This window comes from Felis catus, chromosome B4 (assembly GCF_018350175.1).
Source record: "Felis catus isolate Fca126 chromosome B4, F.catus_Fca126_mat1.0, whole genome shotgun sequence".
Classification (NCBI taxonomy): domain Eukaryota; kingdom Metazoa; phylum Chordata; class Mammalia; order Carnivora; family Felidae; genus Felis; species Felis catus.
In genome coordinates, this window is record NC_058374.1 from 11,278,978 (window position 1) to 11,295,862 (window position 16,885).

The 16,885-nt window shown below is 49.5% G+C and overlaps 1 protein-coding gene and 1 long non-coding RNA gene across 5 annotated transcripts in view; one reads left to right on the forward strand and one right to left on the reverse strand.

Moving 5' to 3' along the window:
- Positions 1–13,530, forward strand: part of ECHDC3 (enoyl-CoA hydratase domain containing 3) — a 32,602-nt gene extending 19,072 nt beyond the window's left edge. The window contains exons 5-7 of one of the 4 annotated variants that reach the window (XM_023256331.2): positions 1,736–2,043; positions 10,182–10,292; positions 12,284–13,530. In XM_023256331.2, coding sequence (XP_023112099.1) covers positions 1,736–2,043; positions 10,182–10,292; positions 12,284–12,329 — 465 coding nt within the window. In that variant the 3' untranslated portion in view covers positions 12,330–13,530. Of the gene's footprint in view, positions 1–1,735; positions 2,044–8,808; positions 9,182–10,181; positions 10,293–12,283 lie in introns of those variants that run through there. The other 3 variants (XM_023256333.2, XM_023256332.2, XM_023256334.2) reach the window with 3 other exon arrangements.
- The window catches only part of LOC109501318, a 72,541-nt gene that overhangs the window by 15,275 nt on the left and 40,381 nt on the right, over positions 1–16,885 (reverse strand). The gene's annotated exons all lie outside the window — the stretch shown is intronic.

A 16,885-nucleotide genomic window follows, 5' to 3' on the forward strand; every position in this document is an offset into this window, starting at 1 on the left:
TGCAATGTGTGTGGCCTCAGCTGGGAAGAACTGACTCCAGGGGAGAGTGACAGCTGGGGGTGGTCATCCGAGTGGCTGTTAGGCTGCCTTGCCGCAGGGACCCCAGCCGGGCAGGTCACTGGAACACTTCGCATGGCCTCTCGTATGTCCTAGACTTTCCCACGCCATGGCAGGCCGGCTCCGAGACTCAGCAACCCGAGCAAAAAAGCCGGGTGGGAGCTGGGTCACCTCTGGCCAAACCTCTAAAAGAATTGGAACATCATTTCTGCTGTGCTGTCTGCCTTCCTCCATCCATCCCTCAAATCACTCTATCAGCGAATATTTAGTAAGCTGCCTACTACTAGATGCAAAGTGCCCTTTCTGGTGCTGGCAGTACAGAAATAAACGGAGCAGCTAAAAAAAAAAAAAAAAAAAAAAACCTCAGGGGCACTTGGGTGGCTCAGTCTGTTGGGCGTCCGGCTTAGGTCACGATCTCACTCACAGTTTGTGAGTTTGAGCCCCACGCAGGCTCTCTGCTGACAGCTCAGAGCCCGGAGCTGTTTCAGATTCTGTGTCTCCCTCTCTCTCTGCCCCTCCCCTGCTCACGCTCTGTCTCTCAAAAAAAAATAAACATGAAAAAAAAAAAAAAAAACACCTCTCACCTGGTGGAGTTTCCACGCTAGGAAAGGAGATAATACAATAAATAAAACAAATGTGTCAAATGTATAGTGTGTTAGATAGCAGAAGTACAAAGGATAAAAATACAGCCGGAAAGGGGGTTGGTGCTGGGGTCTGATTTGCAGTTTCGATAGCATGGTCATGGGGGACCTGCTGGATGAGATGTCATGTAAGCAGAGGCCCGAAGGGGACGAGGGCATCAGTCGTAAGGATACGTGGGGACAGAGCACTGCAGGCCAAGGGAACCGCACCCTGAGGTGACAGCATGCCTGGCAGGTTCAAGAAACAGCAGGGCCTCGGGGAGTGAGAGGAGGGACAGAAAAGGCACCTCCCTACCTGCGTAAAACCCTCTTTTAAATGGTCAATTTGAATTTCAAGAGGCCAGGCTTTGTCAGGCACGATAGCCGATAGCCGCAGGCCTCAGAAGGGAGGAAGCCACAGAGAGTAAGGAGCTTAGGTCCCTTGGTCCCTTTTTCGGGGGGGGGGGGGGGGAGGAGGGGGGGCGGCGGCTCCAGGAAGGAAGGGGCGTCTTGCCAGTGCGGGGGGGCCTCACCTATTGGTAAAAGCCGCCTCATACAAGGCTCTCGCACCCCTGCCCTGGAAGGTGTCCCCTTTCCATCCCTCCTGCTGTGGTTTTGGGAGGCTGCTCTTTCAATCAGACCGAGGTGATGGATCCCTGAACATCTTTCTCCTTCTGGAAAGCAGCCACCACGTTGGTCTGCGGGAGGCCTGGGCCCCACCGGTTCAGTAGTGTCACCTTCCTCGCATCAGATGCGGCCGCTGCCCCATGCCTGGCCCTTGAATGAGGCAGAGGGAAGCTCCTGGCTCAGCAGGGGCCGGGAGATCCAATCTAGGGAAGGAGCAAGAGAACACGGAGAGATCCTCCCCCCCCCCCCCCCCAGGCACCTGTATTCTCCTTGCTCCCGGAAAGACGCTGGGTGACCTGGCAGACGTCAGGTCTATGGACGACGTGTGATTTGAGGAAGCAGAAAACGGGGCTGAGGTTGTAGGGAAGTAGGGTGGGACGGAGAGGGTCACAAGCAGCGTGCCTTAATAACGCACACGTCTCCTCCCTCAGGTCGCCTTAGAAATGCTTTTTACTGGGGAGCCCATTTCCGCTCAGGAGGCCTTGCTGCACGGGCTGCTCAGCAAAGTAGTGCCAGAAGAGCAGCTGGAGGAAGAGACCATGCGAATCGCAAAGAAGATTGCCTCCTTGAGCCGTCCTGTGGTGTCTTTGGGCAAGGCCACCTTCTACAAGCAGCTGCCCCAGGACCTTAGAACAGCCTACTACCTCACCTCCCAGACCATGGTGGACAACGTGGCCCTGAGGGATGGGCAGGAGGGAATCAAGGCCTTCATCCAGAAGAGAAAACCCATCTGGTCACAGTAAGTGAAACGGAGGAGGAGTCCTGCACCCCTCACCCCCCCCCACCCCCCACCTTCTGAGGCCCAGACACCGCTGCTGCCTGGTGACCGTAGAAGAGACAGCCTGCTGTATCTTAGAACGGTTTTGTCGCTTGTGGTCTGTGTGAAAAGCCGTGATTCCGCGGGGGAAGGGATGCGGTGGGGAATCGAATGGAGCGGAGGCTGGGACCTGTGCCGGCCAGCTCTGGCGGAAAGCTCATACTCGACGCGCTCCTTCATGGGGACCACAGGTGAGGGGTCACCGGATGCAGGAGAAAGCGGGGACACGCGAGGCGTGAAAGAAGGATGCCAACCTAATTCCGCTTCCAGAAGCGTCCCCTGAGGCGGAGGCCCTTCTGTCCGCCCGAGAGCAGCGAGACATTTCAAATCTCCCCAAGATTCTCCACACTGAAAACCTTCTTGATTCCACTGAGAAATAATCACGCCTATGGCTTTGAACTAATCTTCTATGATTTAGAAAGATTACATATTTAGAGAGACTGGTAATTTTATCTTCCCAACCAGACTGTAAGCCGTCTGAGAAAAGAACGAAAAAAAAAATCCCTGACCTCTTTCTTTGGGTGCCCACACTCGTGGGCGTCCATCAGAGGCCTGGTGTTCCTGTAACGCACGTCCTGGCTATCCAACACCCTGAAACCAGGGTCCTGGGCTAGAGCTGGGGATAAAACCCCCGGGGAGACGCGGGAGGGACACAGAGCACATGGCCTGCCCACCAGACAACACCCACTCCGGACACGTTTCCAAACCCTGCCCAGCCTCTGGTAGGCAATAAAACCAGCCCCAGGCGTTTGAATGCCCCCAGCTGAGCATTCGAATTAGGACCCATTCGTTTCTGGCTTCTGGTCCAACACCGCCTAAGAAACGCTCTAAGTCTCTTGTCCTCAAGCTTTTACCAAGGATCTTATCTTTTTTAAAAAGCCAGCTTATCTTCCCTAGGAGTGGAAGGTGGCCATAAATGCGGTCGGTGCTGTGACAGAAATAGAGAACCATGTGGCTCAAACCCGAGGCTCTCATTCAGGCTCGAGTGTGTTGGGAAGGATGCCCCCTCACGCTTTCACAGATTCCTACTGAGATTGACATTTTTGTTTTTGCTTTGCCTGAGTTTAGGAAGGTTAAAAAAAAAAAAAAAGTGTTTTCTTCGAAAGGAGGAACTTGTTAGTAAGATGGTCCTCATGAGCAGAGGTCCCCGCGTCCTGGCCACCTGGGATGTGCTAAGTGCCCTCCGCACATTCGTGTCCCGTCTTCATTCGGAACCCAGTAGAGCAGGTGCTACAGTTATTCCCATCCCACAGATGTGTTGTCAAGGCCCGCTCCGTGCCAGGTCAGACAGTGGACACAGGGTAGGGTGAGGGTTCCAGACTCTGCCTGCCTGAAGAAACACCGGATGCCTTTCCCTCTGGCCGCGCCACCTCCTGTAGAGCGCCCGGGCTGGTGTGAGGCCGGCCAGAGAGAGGACTTCCCTGCCCCACGGCAGCTTTCCGAAACAAGGGAACGGGCCACACACTCCCTGCTATGCAACTTGCCCGTGCACAACAGACATCAGATGCGAATTTTGGCAGACCCCCGATGGAGTTTTCCCTACGAAGCTAATACAGAGCTGGCTGAAGTTCTGGACTAGATTGTGAAGGACCGGGCTGTCACCGTCTGCTCAAAAACAGTGCTGTCGACGGGGCCCCTCCGCTACCTTCCTGCCCAGGTGGCCTGCCGTGGAAGTCATTATTTCACAGTTACCGGATCACACAGTGTAGGGGACAGGGTGTGAGAAAGGTTCCGGGCCTCAGAGAAAGTGACAAGGCCTCCCCTCACACACCCGTCTGGCCAATGCAAATCCAAAGTTAAGTTTCCAGGGTCTGTATGAACATGCACCATCCTTCAAAACTGTGAGATCCCCGGGGCTCTCGGCTGGCTTCCCAGTGCACTCAGGGACCGGCTATAAATCTTAACACTTGCCTGTGGAGAAAATAACCCAGAAGGAAGATCTGCCCCCACCCTCTGGAGTCCTAGAATTCATCCCCAGGAAAATCTAAATCTGGGGTTAGTTTGCATCTCTGCTTCCCTCCACTGGGACGCTGAATGAGATTGTTCTGATAGCCACACGTGATGTTCGCTTTTGGAAAGCCTAGTGTGTGTCGTCTTTCCCTCCGTACCGTGCACTTCTCAGGGAGCCCTGCTGGGCTCAGCCCAGCCAACCACGTCCCTACAGTTCAGGCACGGAACCGGTATCCACTCCAGCTCGGGGTGAGCGAGCCCTCCAGAGGCCGGCTTGAGCCCCAGAGAACACAAGCACACGAGGGACACCGTTTGCTCTACTCCAGTGAACTCGGGGTAGCTGCCGTTCGGGAACCAGTGCTGATTTCATGAGCCTCAATTCCTCAGTTCCTGCGAGCAGCCCAGTGAGGCAGTTCTTACCAGCCCCCTGGTGTGCGGGAGGCTCTGGGAAGTTCTGGCATTTGCCAAAGTCAGGCCCGTGTGTGGGTTTGGGTCTGTGGGCTTCTGAAGGCTGTGCTCCTGACCACCGCACTGTGTTCCTCCCGACATCCTGGAAAGGTTCCTGTTCCAGCCCGCACACACTGACTACCAGTCGGAAATGCCACCGCCAAGGCAACGCAGTTTCGCTTCCAGGAGGAGATACGGGAAGAGCAGGGATCTGAACGCAAACAGCATCCTGGCCCTAGGTCTGCCACGGAACTAGCTGTGTGGCAGGTGCAGGTGACAAAACTGCTTTCGCCGCTCAAGAGGGCGTGTCTGTAACAATGACACCATTGGACACTCTTGTCCTCTTCCTTGTGACATTCCGGATTCTACAATGCTGGGATTTGGGAACTTGCTACGAAATTTGAAACAGGCCACTTTCGCTCAAAGAAAATGCTCTTTTACAAATGGAGAAGATGGGCATTTTACCTGGAGGAGTAGTAAACATTGGAAACACCTGAGCACATCTGAGACCAACAACTCCATTACAGATATTCAGAGCTGTGGGGGCCACATCCAAACCTTCTGAAGATGTGATCAACTAGGAAGACCCGCCCTGAGGCACATCTCCTCAAAATTGGCTCTTACCCTGAATTTTGTCTGGATGCCTTATTCAGCCAGCCCCGCCCTCCGCTTTCTTCTCCTTCTCAAAACCCACGGCACTAAGAGTCGCGTTTCCAAAGTGTGGCCTGTGGATGACCTGGGTCTTCAAATGCAGATTCCCGGGCTCCTCATCAGAGCTACTGAATCACAAATGCAGACTCCCGGGGCCCAAAAATATGTATTAAAAGAAAAAAAAAGGGGGGTTTCCAAGTGATTCTGCTGCGCAGTAAAATGTATGAGCTGACTGCATGCAGGTGGAGGTGACCCATCTGTCTCCAGCTGTATCTGTATTTTAACGGTCAAAGCAGTGCAGGTGCTGTGGTGAAGCAGTCACCGCTGGCTCCGAGAGGGATGTCAACAGCCTCTTCCAGGAGCCTCTCGAAACCAGCCAGGCAGGCAGATTTTTGGGCCTTTGTAGGCCCTCGGTGCTCATGACTTTGGGAGCCCCACCCCACATCACATTAAACATCAGAAATAGGGGCGCCTGGGTGGCTCAGTTACGCATCTGAAATACGGCTCAGGTCGTGATCTCACGGTTCATGAATTCGAGCCCCGCATTGGGCTCTCTGCTGTCAGCTCAGAGCCTGCTTCGGATCCTCTGTGTCCCTCTCTCTCCACCCCTCCCCTGCTCACGTGCTTGTTCTCAAAAATAAAACATTAGGGGCGCCTGGGTGGCACAGTCGGTTAAGCGTCCGACTTCAGCCAGGTCACGATCTCGCGGTCCGTGAGTTCGAGCCCCGCATCAGGCTCTGGGCTGATGGCTCAGAGCCTGGAGCCTGTTTCCGATTCTGTGTCTCCCTCTCTCTCTGCCCCTCCCCCGTTCATGCTCTGTCTCTCTCTGTCCCCCAAAAAATAAACGTTAAAAAAAAATTTAAAAAATAAAATAAAATAAAATAAAATAAAATAAAATAAAACATTAAAAAAAATCTGAAATATATCCATATTCCACACTAAATATAATGCTTCTGTTTAGGGAAAGGAGCTGAACGATTTGCTTTATAAATTATTTTTAAATATTTGACTAACGATGATTATTTCTTGGCAGTCATCAAGTATCTGCAAGTTAAACATTCTTGAAGTGGACGTGTTACAGCTAATAAAATATTAAATTTCGATCTTGCAAGGGTTTCTCTTTTCTATTTTGGAGCCCCAAATTTATTTTTCAGGTCCCAAAGAGAGGCCCATGGTAAGCTGGCAGGCTACCTATTCTGTGCCTACAGGGTCTCCTGGATGAGCTGGCCCAGCCCCCTCTGGTTCCCTGGTGTAGGGGAGGTGGCCCTTCCACACGGAAAGGGGGAGCGAGGGAAGGAAGGTGTGGGTTGGCAAATCCAGCGTTATGAGGTTTATACTCCCCGTGTGGCAGTCTTCTGACATCCTTAGTGATTTACAGTCCCTTCGGGTCTCCCTGTCACGACCAGGAATGTTTAAGCACAGACTCTAAAACCAATTTGCACATTTTTTTTTCATATTTAAGACCTCTTTCTTTTTTATGTTGTTTGTTTCCAATATTCACCTAACCAAAACACGATAATTGCCAGTTTTAGAAACTTCTAGAAATTCAGAAAAAGAAAAAAAAAATGTATCAGCCTGAGGGGAATGCGATCTAGAGCCCATCAACACTTAAATTTATGTAGTGATTGCTCTGCACCAGGCACCGTCTTAAGCATTTTGCAGATGTTAGCACATGAATCCTCACAAAAATCTCTAGGAAGTAGGCCTTATGAATGCCATTAGACAGACAAGAAACCAAAATACGAAGTTATTAAGTGACTTGCCCACTATCACCCAGCTAGGAAGGGGCAGGTTCTGGTCAAAACTTTCACTTTGTAAAACTGATTAAGGAAATGTGGTCTGAGAATTTCAAAGACCTCTCTGTATCATGTGTCCCATACAGGGCACCTGGGTTGTGAAATGCAGTGGGTCCAGTTGTGGGGCCACAGGCTTGTGACTGCCACACCATGCGACTCTCCTGCCCCTCTCTTACTGTTAGGTGCCCACTACACTGCATCACTCAGCAGATAACTTCTGTTGGGTGGGAACCACGTTAAGTTATTTCTTCTTCTTTTTTTTTTAATGTTTATTTTTGAGAGCTCTAGTGCATGGGGTGGGGGGGGCAGAGAGAGAGGGAGCCACAATCCAAGGCAGGCTCTAGGCTCTGAGCTGTCAGCACAGAGCCCCATGTGGGGCTCAAACCCACGAACTGTGAGATCGTGACCTGAGCTGAAGCTGGACACTTAACCGATTGAGCCACGCAAGCACCCCTAAATTATTTCTTGTTAATTCCTAGTCGAGTGTCCCACCCTCTCCAACCCCCCCACCTCCCTACTTCCCGCCCCCCCCCCCCCCCCCCGCCCCGCAAAGGTGTGCATTCCTGCAGGAGCACAGTTAGTCTTTACTGGGCATTTGGATCCTCAGAGGCTAGGCACTGCTCAGCACAGAGCAGGCCTTCAGGAAGATCTGCTAGGTCTAGTTAAATGTTACCAGGGGTACAGTTCCCCCGCACAGGCTACATGATACATGTAGGATCTTTAAAAAATCCTCAGTTCACATTTTCTCCATCAGTTTTGGGAAGTGAAATAACTGAGCAGAACACGAACTAAATCACTGTTTTCTTTGTAGATCCGGCAAAGCCGGTAAGCATCTCTTTGTAAATGTAGGTCGGTACTCGGGCGTCGTGTTGCTCTGCTTCGATGCAATCAGTCCCAGGGGTTCTGTAAAGCCTGTTTTCTTTCTTTAAAGGCATTGCTGAAGCATGTTTTAGTCTCCAAATGCTAACACTTCTGGTGATAAAACATTCCAGAGAGGCATATACCATATGTGGTTGGTTGGCAAGGGGTGAAGATATCTAATAGATCGGCACTTGATAGAATCTATCAGATTGGTTAATATGCTGATTTGAACCTTAAGCCAAAATTGTCTCATTTGTTACTGTCGTCGAAGTTTTTACTCTGATCATTTGATAATTATCCTTTAAGATAGCCAGTCTGTCCAGTTTTTACCAATGACGTTTCCCCAAGGCCCCTCAGTTCCTGTATCAGCAACCCCTCCCCATTCCAGTGGGGGTGGACAGTTGCCAGGCTCAATGGTTGTGCCCCTCCCCCTCCCCACACCACACAAGGACCATCACACCCCTCCTCAGTGTGGGTGTGACCATTCTCTCCAAGGTTACCACGTTCCCATGAAAACAGATTTAACTTCCTTTTAGTTTCATTGATTTTCTTTTTTTTCTGGATCTATTTCCAAAAGAAACAGGCAAGATGTGATTTTTAAAACATCAATGCTTGTATTTATGAAGTGTCCACTTAATTGCAAAGTCCTATGCTAGGCACTATGGGATGGGTTTGTTTTATTCTAAGCATAAGACAATTGTGACCCTCCATGAACTTAGTCTAAATCATGAACACGTTAGCATTCAAATACGAAACAGTTATCACGGGACGAGAATCAGAGAGCTGAGTTACCTCTGAGCTCACCCCTATCACTAGCTGTTCAACCTTTTTGAGTCTGAAGGTCTTGGTGGTTATGAGGGGTGACAGTAACACCCAGCTCCTAACTGGTTAGGAGGGTTCAATTAATGTATGCGTAGCAATACTGTTGACCACTTGCCCCATAACTCCACATCCCCCTGTCCCACCCCCATTACGCCTGCAGGTGCAGTGGGCAGTTTCCACAGGTAAGCGCTTCCCCCTGTCATGGACTGAATTCTGTTCCCACCAACTTCCTCTGTTGAAGGCCTGCTCCCCAACGCGACTGCATTTGGAGGAAGGGCCTCTGAAGAGTAAGGTTAAAGGAGGTCGCTGGGATGGAACCCTACTCCCGTAAGACCAGTGTCCTTAGGAGACGAGAGAGACATACCAGGGATGTGCACGCACAGAGGAAAAGCCATACGTAGATACAGCAAGAAGGCAGTCGCCCGCCAGCAGCAGATAGAGACCTCCAGAGAAATCAAACCTGCCGACACCTGATTGTGGACTGTCAGCCCCCAGAACTGTAAGGAAATGAATCTCTTCCCTTAGGCCCCCCAGTCTGTGGTCTTTTGTTATAGCGGCCTGAGCTAAGACACACCCTCAGGCACTTCTCTCTGCCTCTCTGGGAGTGATTTTTGGCATTCCACCAGCTGGCTCGGCCTTCAGTAGGCCAACCAGGGACACCCCTGGAGCAGCAGGAGACAGGAGCCTATGGATAAATGCCACCCCCCCCCCCCAGTTGACTGAGGAAACAACGCTGAGATATGGGTCTGTGTTTTCTCAGAAGGGCCCGGCAGGGCTGAACCCCATCATCCATAGCACCGACCCGTCGGTTCACGAAGACTTTACTAGCTCTCTCCTTCCCTGCCTTCCCTTGTCCCACACCCTCACTTGGGATCCTGCCATCACTTTCCAAACAAACAACCTTCACATAAGTCCTTGATTCAGGGTCTGCCTTTGGGAGAATACTGAACTAAGTCAAGAGGCAGATTGACACTGGCCTCTCAGTGAGCGTCCCCTTCCCCTAACAAAAAAGTGAGACCAAGATTTAGCAACAGAACACGTTACAATGAAGCAATGGGGGAGGCTGCTGAATGAGCTCCATTGGCAACGCCGATTATAGGAATCAAGAGGAGAAATCCATTTTGATAGGATCATCCGCATAAAGCTTTGACTTTTCAAGCTGGAAGGGATCTCAGTTCTCAGTTACCTCACAGGTTGTGACATCACACACACGGTGTCTACATGACTGAAGAGGAACACACCTACCCAGTACTGGTACCAAAAGCAGGATCCTCTGACTAAGAGTGGGATGGCCTCCCTATTGACATCCCCTCGAAACAATGAGGGTAAGCCCCCATAAATGTTCCAAGCTCTCTGGAAGTTTCTTTAGCAATGTTCAGGAAAAAGGCAGAGCAGGGGTGTTGTCCCCAAAGTCCCCTCCAGAGGTCCCTCGAGAAAGAATTTATGAGCTGCTCCTCTCCAGTCCCTTCCTTGACATTTATTGGCTTTTTGATGAACATTAGAATAATTCTTTTGTCAACTGCTTCTCATTAGGGACCTGGTGATGTTCTTTCTGACCGCTATTTTACTCAATATCATGCCTGGTTACTGTGAGAAGAGGTTCCACTTAGAAACCATCCATCTTTGCAGCAGGAAAGAGCTCAGGTAGGCCCACTGAGATACCCCTCCTGCATTGACAGCCGCCCCAGGGCACGTGCAGAGAACTTAGACAAATGTCCAGGCTTTAATGAATGGCTCACCCTCCAGCATCATGCTCCTCCATTTCCTTAAAGACATATTTCAGGTTTGATTCTGTTTCTTTTTAAAATAAATCATGGAGACCTTGTGGGTGAAATGATCACCAGGACTTAGTCCTTAGGGGCGACACAGTCTCACCATGAATGACAGGTCTGCCTTGGAAAAGTCTAGAACTAGCAAGTGTTGAAAGCAGGCATCCAGTTTCCTTGATGGACTGTTTATTTCTCCCCTCACATGCACCGTCTTAACATGATGATGGCATAGGGAAGCACTTGGAGACGTCTGAAGTCCCCACCACTCATGTCAATAATGTCAAGGTCCACATGCCCTCCTCCACTTTCCCTACCACCAGATATGTGAATCTAACCAGGAAGGGCACACTTTTTAAAAAGGTTTTTAATTATGAACAATCTCAAACACATGGAAAAGTTGAGAGAAAAGTGTCACACACTACCACGTACTCAGCTTTAACAGTTATTACCCAGATTTCTAACAATTATCGGGGCACCGAGGTGGCTCAGTCGGTTAAACGTCCGACTTTGGCTCAGATCATGATCTCACAGTTTGTGGGTTTGAGCCCTGCATGGGACTGTGTGCTGAGAACTCAGAGCCTGGAGTCTGCTTCAGATTCTGTCTCTCTCTCTCTCTCTCTCTCTCTCTCTCTCTCTCTCTCTCTCAAAAATAAACATTAAAAATATCTTTATAACAATTATCAATGGATAACATATCCACGGCCAAGCTTGTATGCTCTGTCCCATACTCACTACCCCCATCCGCAGACTATTTTGAAGTGAACCCCAGAGTGGCCTCATGCAAACAAAATACACTGCTATCATCCAGGACATTCCAGGGGATTTAGGAGCTCTGTGTCAGGAACCAGGCTCTAACACTAAATATTAGAACAAAAGACGCTCCTAGTGCTGTTATCGGGAAATTACAAGGGTCTCGGGAGCTATGCGCCAGGAACAAGGGCAGAGACTAATATACGTGCTTTCTTTGATCTCACAACAACATACTTCATACCTTCCCTCCTCTGTTTCATGCCTCTACCCCTCCTCCCAGGATTACTTTCCAAAGTAAATCACCTGCTTGCCAAGCTGGGGCTTGGGCACTGCTTTCTACAGGAAGCCCAGGCTAAGATACCAACGTAGGAGAGGGGCCAAGGGAGATCTAAGAATGACAGCAAAGGGGAGTCCCAATGTGACGGCCGGGCAGGAGGCCTGGAGAGGAACCAGCCCCAACCGAAGGAGAACAGAAGCCTCTGGAGGGATGTGTCCAAGAGATTCATTGAAACTCCTATGTCTGACATTGGACATCACTGACATGTGGAATGCTGTCCTGAGAGGCCAGAAGGCATCGGAGCAGCGTGAATCTGTTTAGGTCATCACTGCTGACCAAAGGGCAGTGCAAAGGGTGCATTGATGTGCTCTTGGGGTCAGAGAAATTTAGTGTGACATGAAACTTTAGAAAATGGCCACCCCCTGCACCCTCAGGAAAGAATGAGAAATTCAGAAAAAGCTTTATGAACAACGGTGAGCCAGGGTGTTATTTATGCTGGAACAGAATATAAGGAGCAGAACTGGCTGGAGTCCACCACAAGTGTGGTCATTCCAGGACCTCTGCCGGAAGGGAGAACGAAAGCTACAAAGTCTGGTGGGCGCAAAGTGGAACCCGCGTCGCCCAGGACAAGGACAGGAGTAGAAAACTGGCGTCATCGGGCTTTGATCTGTAGTTGGGCCAACAGTATACATCCCTGTTAATGTCCCAGCTGTGGTGGATGTGGTGGTGTAAGATGTGAACATGAGAGGAAGCTGCTGGAAGGAGCCCCGCGCTATCTTTGAAACTCTCAGGTAAATCTGAAATTATTTTCAAAATAAAAAGTTCTTTTTTTTTTACAGTGATAACGCAGCGTCATTAGGGTTCTCTGAGAACCAGAACGAGTAGGACAGTTGGACAGACAGAGATCTTTAGAAAGAGATGAATCATGAGGAACTGGCTCATGCCCTTGTGGCATCTGAGGGGGTCCCACCGTCTGCAGTGGGCAAACTGAGGAGCCGGCAGGCCTAGAGCTGGTGATGAAGTTCACGGCCGGAGAGCCACGTCCGAAGGCCTGAAGCAGGAGCTTCTCAGGGCAGGAGAAGACGGACTGTCCGGGTTCCTGCAGTCACGCAGGACGTGAGAGAACCTTCCCTGCCTCCTGCTTTTTGTTCCGCTCACGCCCTCAACTGATTGGATGAGTTCCGCCCATCTGGGGAGGGCAGTTCACTTTACTCAGTCTACCAGTTCAAATGCTGAGGTCTTCCCGGAACCCTCACAGCCGCCCTCCAGAATTAATGTTTAACCAGCTACTTGGGCATCCTGTGGTCCAGTCGGGTGGACACATAAAATTAACCCTCACGGTATCTGTGTTTGTATATGTACAGCCCAGCCCTGGAAAGGTACACTCAAAACGGATAATGGTGTTTGCCTCTGGGGAGAACACCCGCGGGGAGGGGGACTGGGGTCAGGGTGAGAGAGAGACTCACTTTTGCACTGCGTACCCTTTTGTACTGTTCACATGTGTTGCCGTTTTTAAACACGTGTACATAGTACCACATTCAAAAAATTAGAATAGTCACAGGCACCCAGGATATGCTCTGTGGGAGGCAGACTGTGAGGGGAATGTCGTGTGCACAAGGTATTCAGGAAGAGCCTTGAGATGAACAGCTGTGGGAGACAAGCAGGAACAGGCAGAGGCAGAAGTCCAGGGGCAGCTGACCTGGTAAGCTCCGCAGCCAGCACAGCCACCAGCGTTCTTCCCCCTGGGCCAGAATGGCAGGAACCATCACACCTGTCTCTGCTGGTCCCTGGGTGCAGGCTGTGGTGGGAAGGGCATGAACCTGGTCCAGGTGACTACTCATAGCCAAGGTACCCTCTGCAGGGTGGCGGCCAAAGGCAGAAGTTGGGACAGCACATCCTTCCCCAGAAACGGAATCTAGGTGACATGTCTGCATGTCCCCCACAGGAACAATATATACTCATTATAACATGGAAACAGTTATGATGTAGTCAGAGGGGGAAGAAGGACACACATTTGGATCTATAGCATGTAACAATTAGGCAAAGCAAACAATAAAAATAATTCTGGGGGCACCTGGGTGGCTCAGTCGGTTGAGCATCTGACTCTTGATCTTGGCTCAGGTCACAATCTCACAGTTCATGGGATCAAGTCCCGCATCAGGCTCTGCACTAACAGCGTGGAACCTGCTTGGGATTCTCGCTCTCTCCCTCTTTCTCTGTCTCTCTCAAAATAAATAAATGAACTTAAAAAAAATAAAAATAACTTTTTAAAAGGTCATTATGGGGCACCTGGGTGGCTCAGTTGGTTGAACCTCCGACTTCGGCTGAGGTCATGATCTCACGGTTCATGGGTTCAAGCCCCATGTTGGGCTCTGTGCTGACAGCTCACAGCCTGGAGCCTGCTTCGGATTCTGTGTGTCCCTCTCTCACTGCCCCTCCCCCATTCACACTCTATCTCTTTCTCTCAAAAATAAGTATTAAATTTTTTTAAATAAATAAAATAAATAAAAGGTCATTATATTCCTAGAAACTGGAACTGGAAGAAAATATTCCAAAATGTAAAAATTTTTTTTCTGGAAGTGGGACTGCCAAAATTTTTCCTCTTCTTACTTTTCTCTATTTTATATATTTTTTCCAAATTTTCTATAATTTTTAAAAAATTTTAAGAAGCACCCTGGGATCTGCTTCTGTTATTTCTATCATTAAACTCTGACACTGTTTCATGAGTTAATTCTGTGCTTATACAGAAGGATGAGGAATATTTGATCATTATCAAATAATGTCTAAACTTTTGGGTATGATATAAGAAACGAATGGATCCTATAAACCAATGTAAACCCCACCCTTTTAGGCAATCACAAGTTCAAAACAAGGTCAGTGGCCCCAGACGCTTGCTCAGTTAGAATGAGAGGCATCAGGGGCACCTGGGTGGCTCAGTCGGTTGAATGTCCGACTTTGGCTCAGGTCATGATCTCACAGCTTGTGGGCTCGAGCCCCACGTTGGGCTCTGTGCTGACAGCTCAGAGCCTGGAGCCTGCTTCGGATTCTGTGTCTCCCTCTCTCTGCCCCTCCCCCTCTCACACTCTGTCTCTCGCTCTCAAAAATTTTTAAAAATTTTTAAAAAAAGAATAACAGGCGTCAACTCATTCTTGTCCTGCGCACAAAGCAGCAGTTATAAACTTTTCCAGCAGAGGGCATTGGTACTTTACCTCTGGACAGAAATCTCGGCTGCCTAACTTGCTTGGTTACTGTGAACGGAAAGTCACATTTGCTTCTTAGTCCTGAGAATAAACGGAACTTATTTAGCAGGTTATATGGTGAACTTAGTTAGATGTTAGTTCAGGCCAGGCAGTGGAGAGGAAGAAGTTCATAAATTATTTAAAAAATAATAATCCTGATACAATTGGCTGACCTCACAATGTGCTATAAAGATTGCTTGGGAGCTTTTATTCCCGGGCACCCCTTAGTGGAAGGGCTGTATATCAGGGTTTTTCAAGCCAGGCACTATGGACGCCCTGAGCCAGGTGATCCCTGTTTCGGGGCCCTCCTGTGCACGGAAGGACGTCTGGCAGCAGTCCAGCCTCCACGCACTGGACACCAGTGGCACCCTTCCCTGCAGTTACAACAGCAAAAATTGTCTCCAGACATTGCCAAATGTGCAGAGGAGGAGGAGGAGGAATAAAGCCACGCCTAGTTGAGAACCACTGTCCTGATAATCTTCGGTCAGTGCATCAATCCTGGGATAGACGGATGCAAATGAGGCCCGCATGGCGCTTGACACCCTGCCCAGGGGCTGCCCATGTGAAGAGGCAGCAGGGTGTGCGGAGTTTCAAGCACCATAAGTTGGGGCAGCTGCTTCTGCTCCAGACCCAACCCACCTCCAAGCAGGACGCAGCACCTTCAGCTTTGCCCAAATAGATTGAACTCCCAGAAAACTTTACAGAAAAACGGAAAGATCACTGAAGACATCCAAAGGAGAAGAGATGCCTCTTCACAGGATTCTCCCTTTGACATTTCTGCCCTTGACCTGTGGCCCCAAAATTTCTCGGTGGGGGGCACAGAGTCTGCCTTCAGCTTCCACTCACCCAGCACCCTTGCAAGACAAGGCAGTACCCTTCCAGCACATTCCATCCTAAGACACCTGAGTACCCCCAACCAAATCTCCTGCTAACAAGGAAGACTTTCCCCCTTCTTGTGAAACCTTCATCCATCTCAGTTTATAGATGATGATACCATGTGATTGTCCCCAAATCTCACAGCCAGGAAGTGATGGGAGCAGGGCTCAGACCCCCGTCACATGGCCCAAGCCCGTCAAGGCATAGAGGAGCAGTGCCGAGGACCCACGACACTCTCACAGCTCACAAAAATGTTTTCATGTTCATTTTCTTTAAAATCAGAAAAAAAAAACATGACGCTGTAAAATAGGATTTCTAATTTTTCTTTGGAGAAAGGGTCCCATAAAGACAAATGTGCCTCGAGTCCCCTAAAGTCACCCTACACCCTCGATGTTGTGCTGGCGCTTTTTTTTTTTAATTTTTTTTTCAACGTTTTTTATTTTATTTTTGGGACAGAGAGTGACAGAGCATGAGCGGGGGAGGGGCAGAGAGAGAGGGAGACACAGAATCGGAAACAGGCTCCAGGCCATCAGCCCAGAGCCTGACGCGGGACTCAAACTCACGGACCGCGAGATCATGACCTGGCTGAAGTCGGACGCTTAACCGACTGCGCCACCCAGGCGCCCCTGTGCTGGCGTTTTTAGTGAGGGTGTCACTGGCACACACCCACTGGATCTAGGCCCAGTCTTGGTCAAACATAAAGCTAAATCTCAATGCTAAGGCAAAAATGTAGAAGTATAGGTCTTTTCTATTATGGGGTCAATGGTATCCTTCTCAAATGTTCATTTATTCACTCAGCAAACATTTCCAATGGCCTGCTATAAATGAAAAAATTATGCATTTAAAAATATGAATAAACTTGGGTTCTACTCCTGAACCCAAGACTACTCTGTATATTAATTCACTTGAATTTAAATGTAAAAAATATATATTAATAAACTTTTGGTTTAAAAAATACATATATTCCAAGTTATAAAAAACAGAAAATTTTGGGGATGCCCAGGTGTCTCAGTGGGTTAAGCATCCAACTCTTGATTTCAACTCTAGTCATGATCTCACGGTTTGTGAGTGTGAGAAATAAGCCCACTGACCCAGTCAAAGGAGAGACACGGAGACTCAGAGCACAAGAAAGCGAGGTTTTAGTCAATGATCTTGCAAGAGCGGGTGTCTGACTCGGAGCAGTTACAGCAGACAATTTATCTCCCAGCATGCAAGTCCCTCCTCTGCTTCCTCATTGGCTCCTAACACGCAAACCCCTCCCCTGGTTCCTCATTGGCTCCTAGCACACAAGTTCCTCCCCTGGCTCATTGGCTGATACTACAGAGG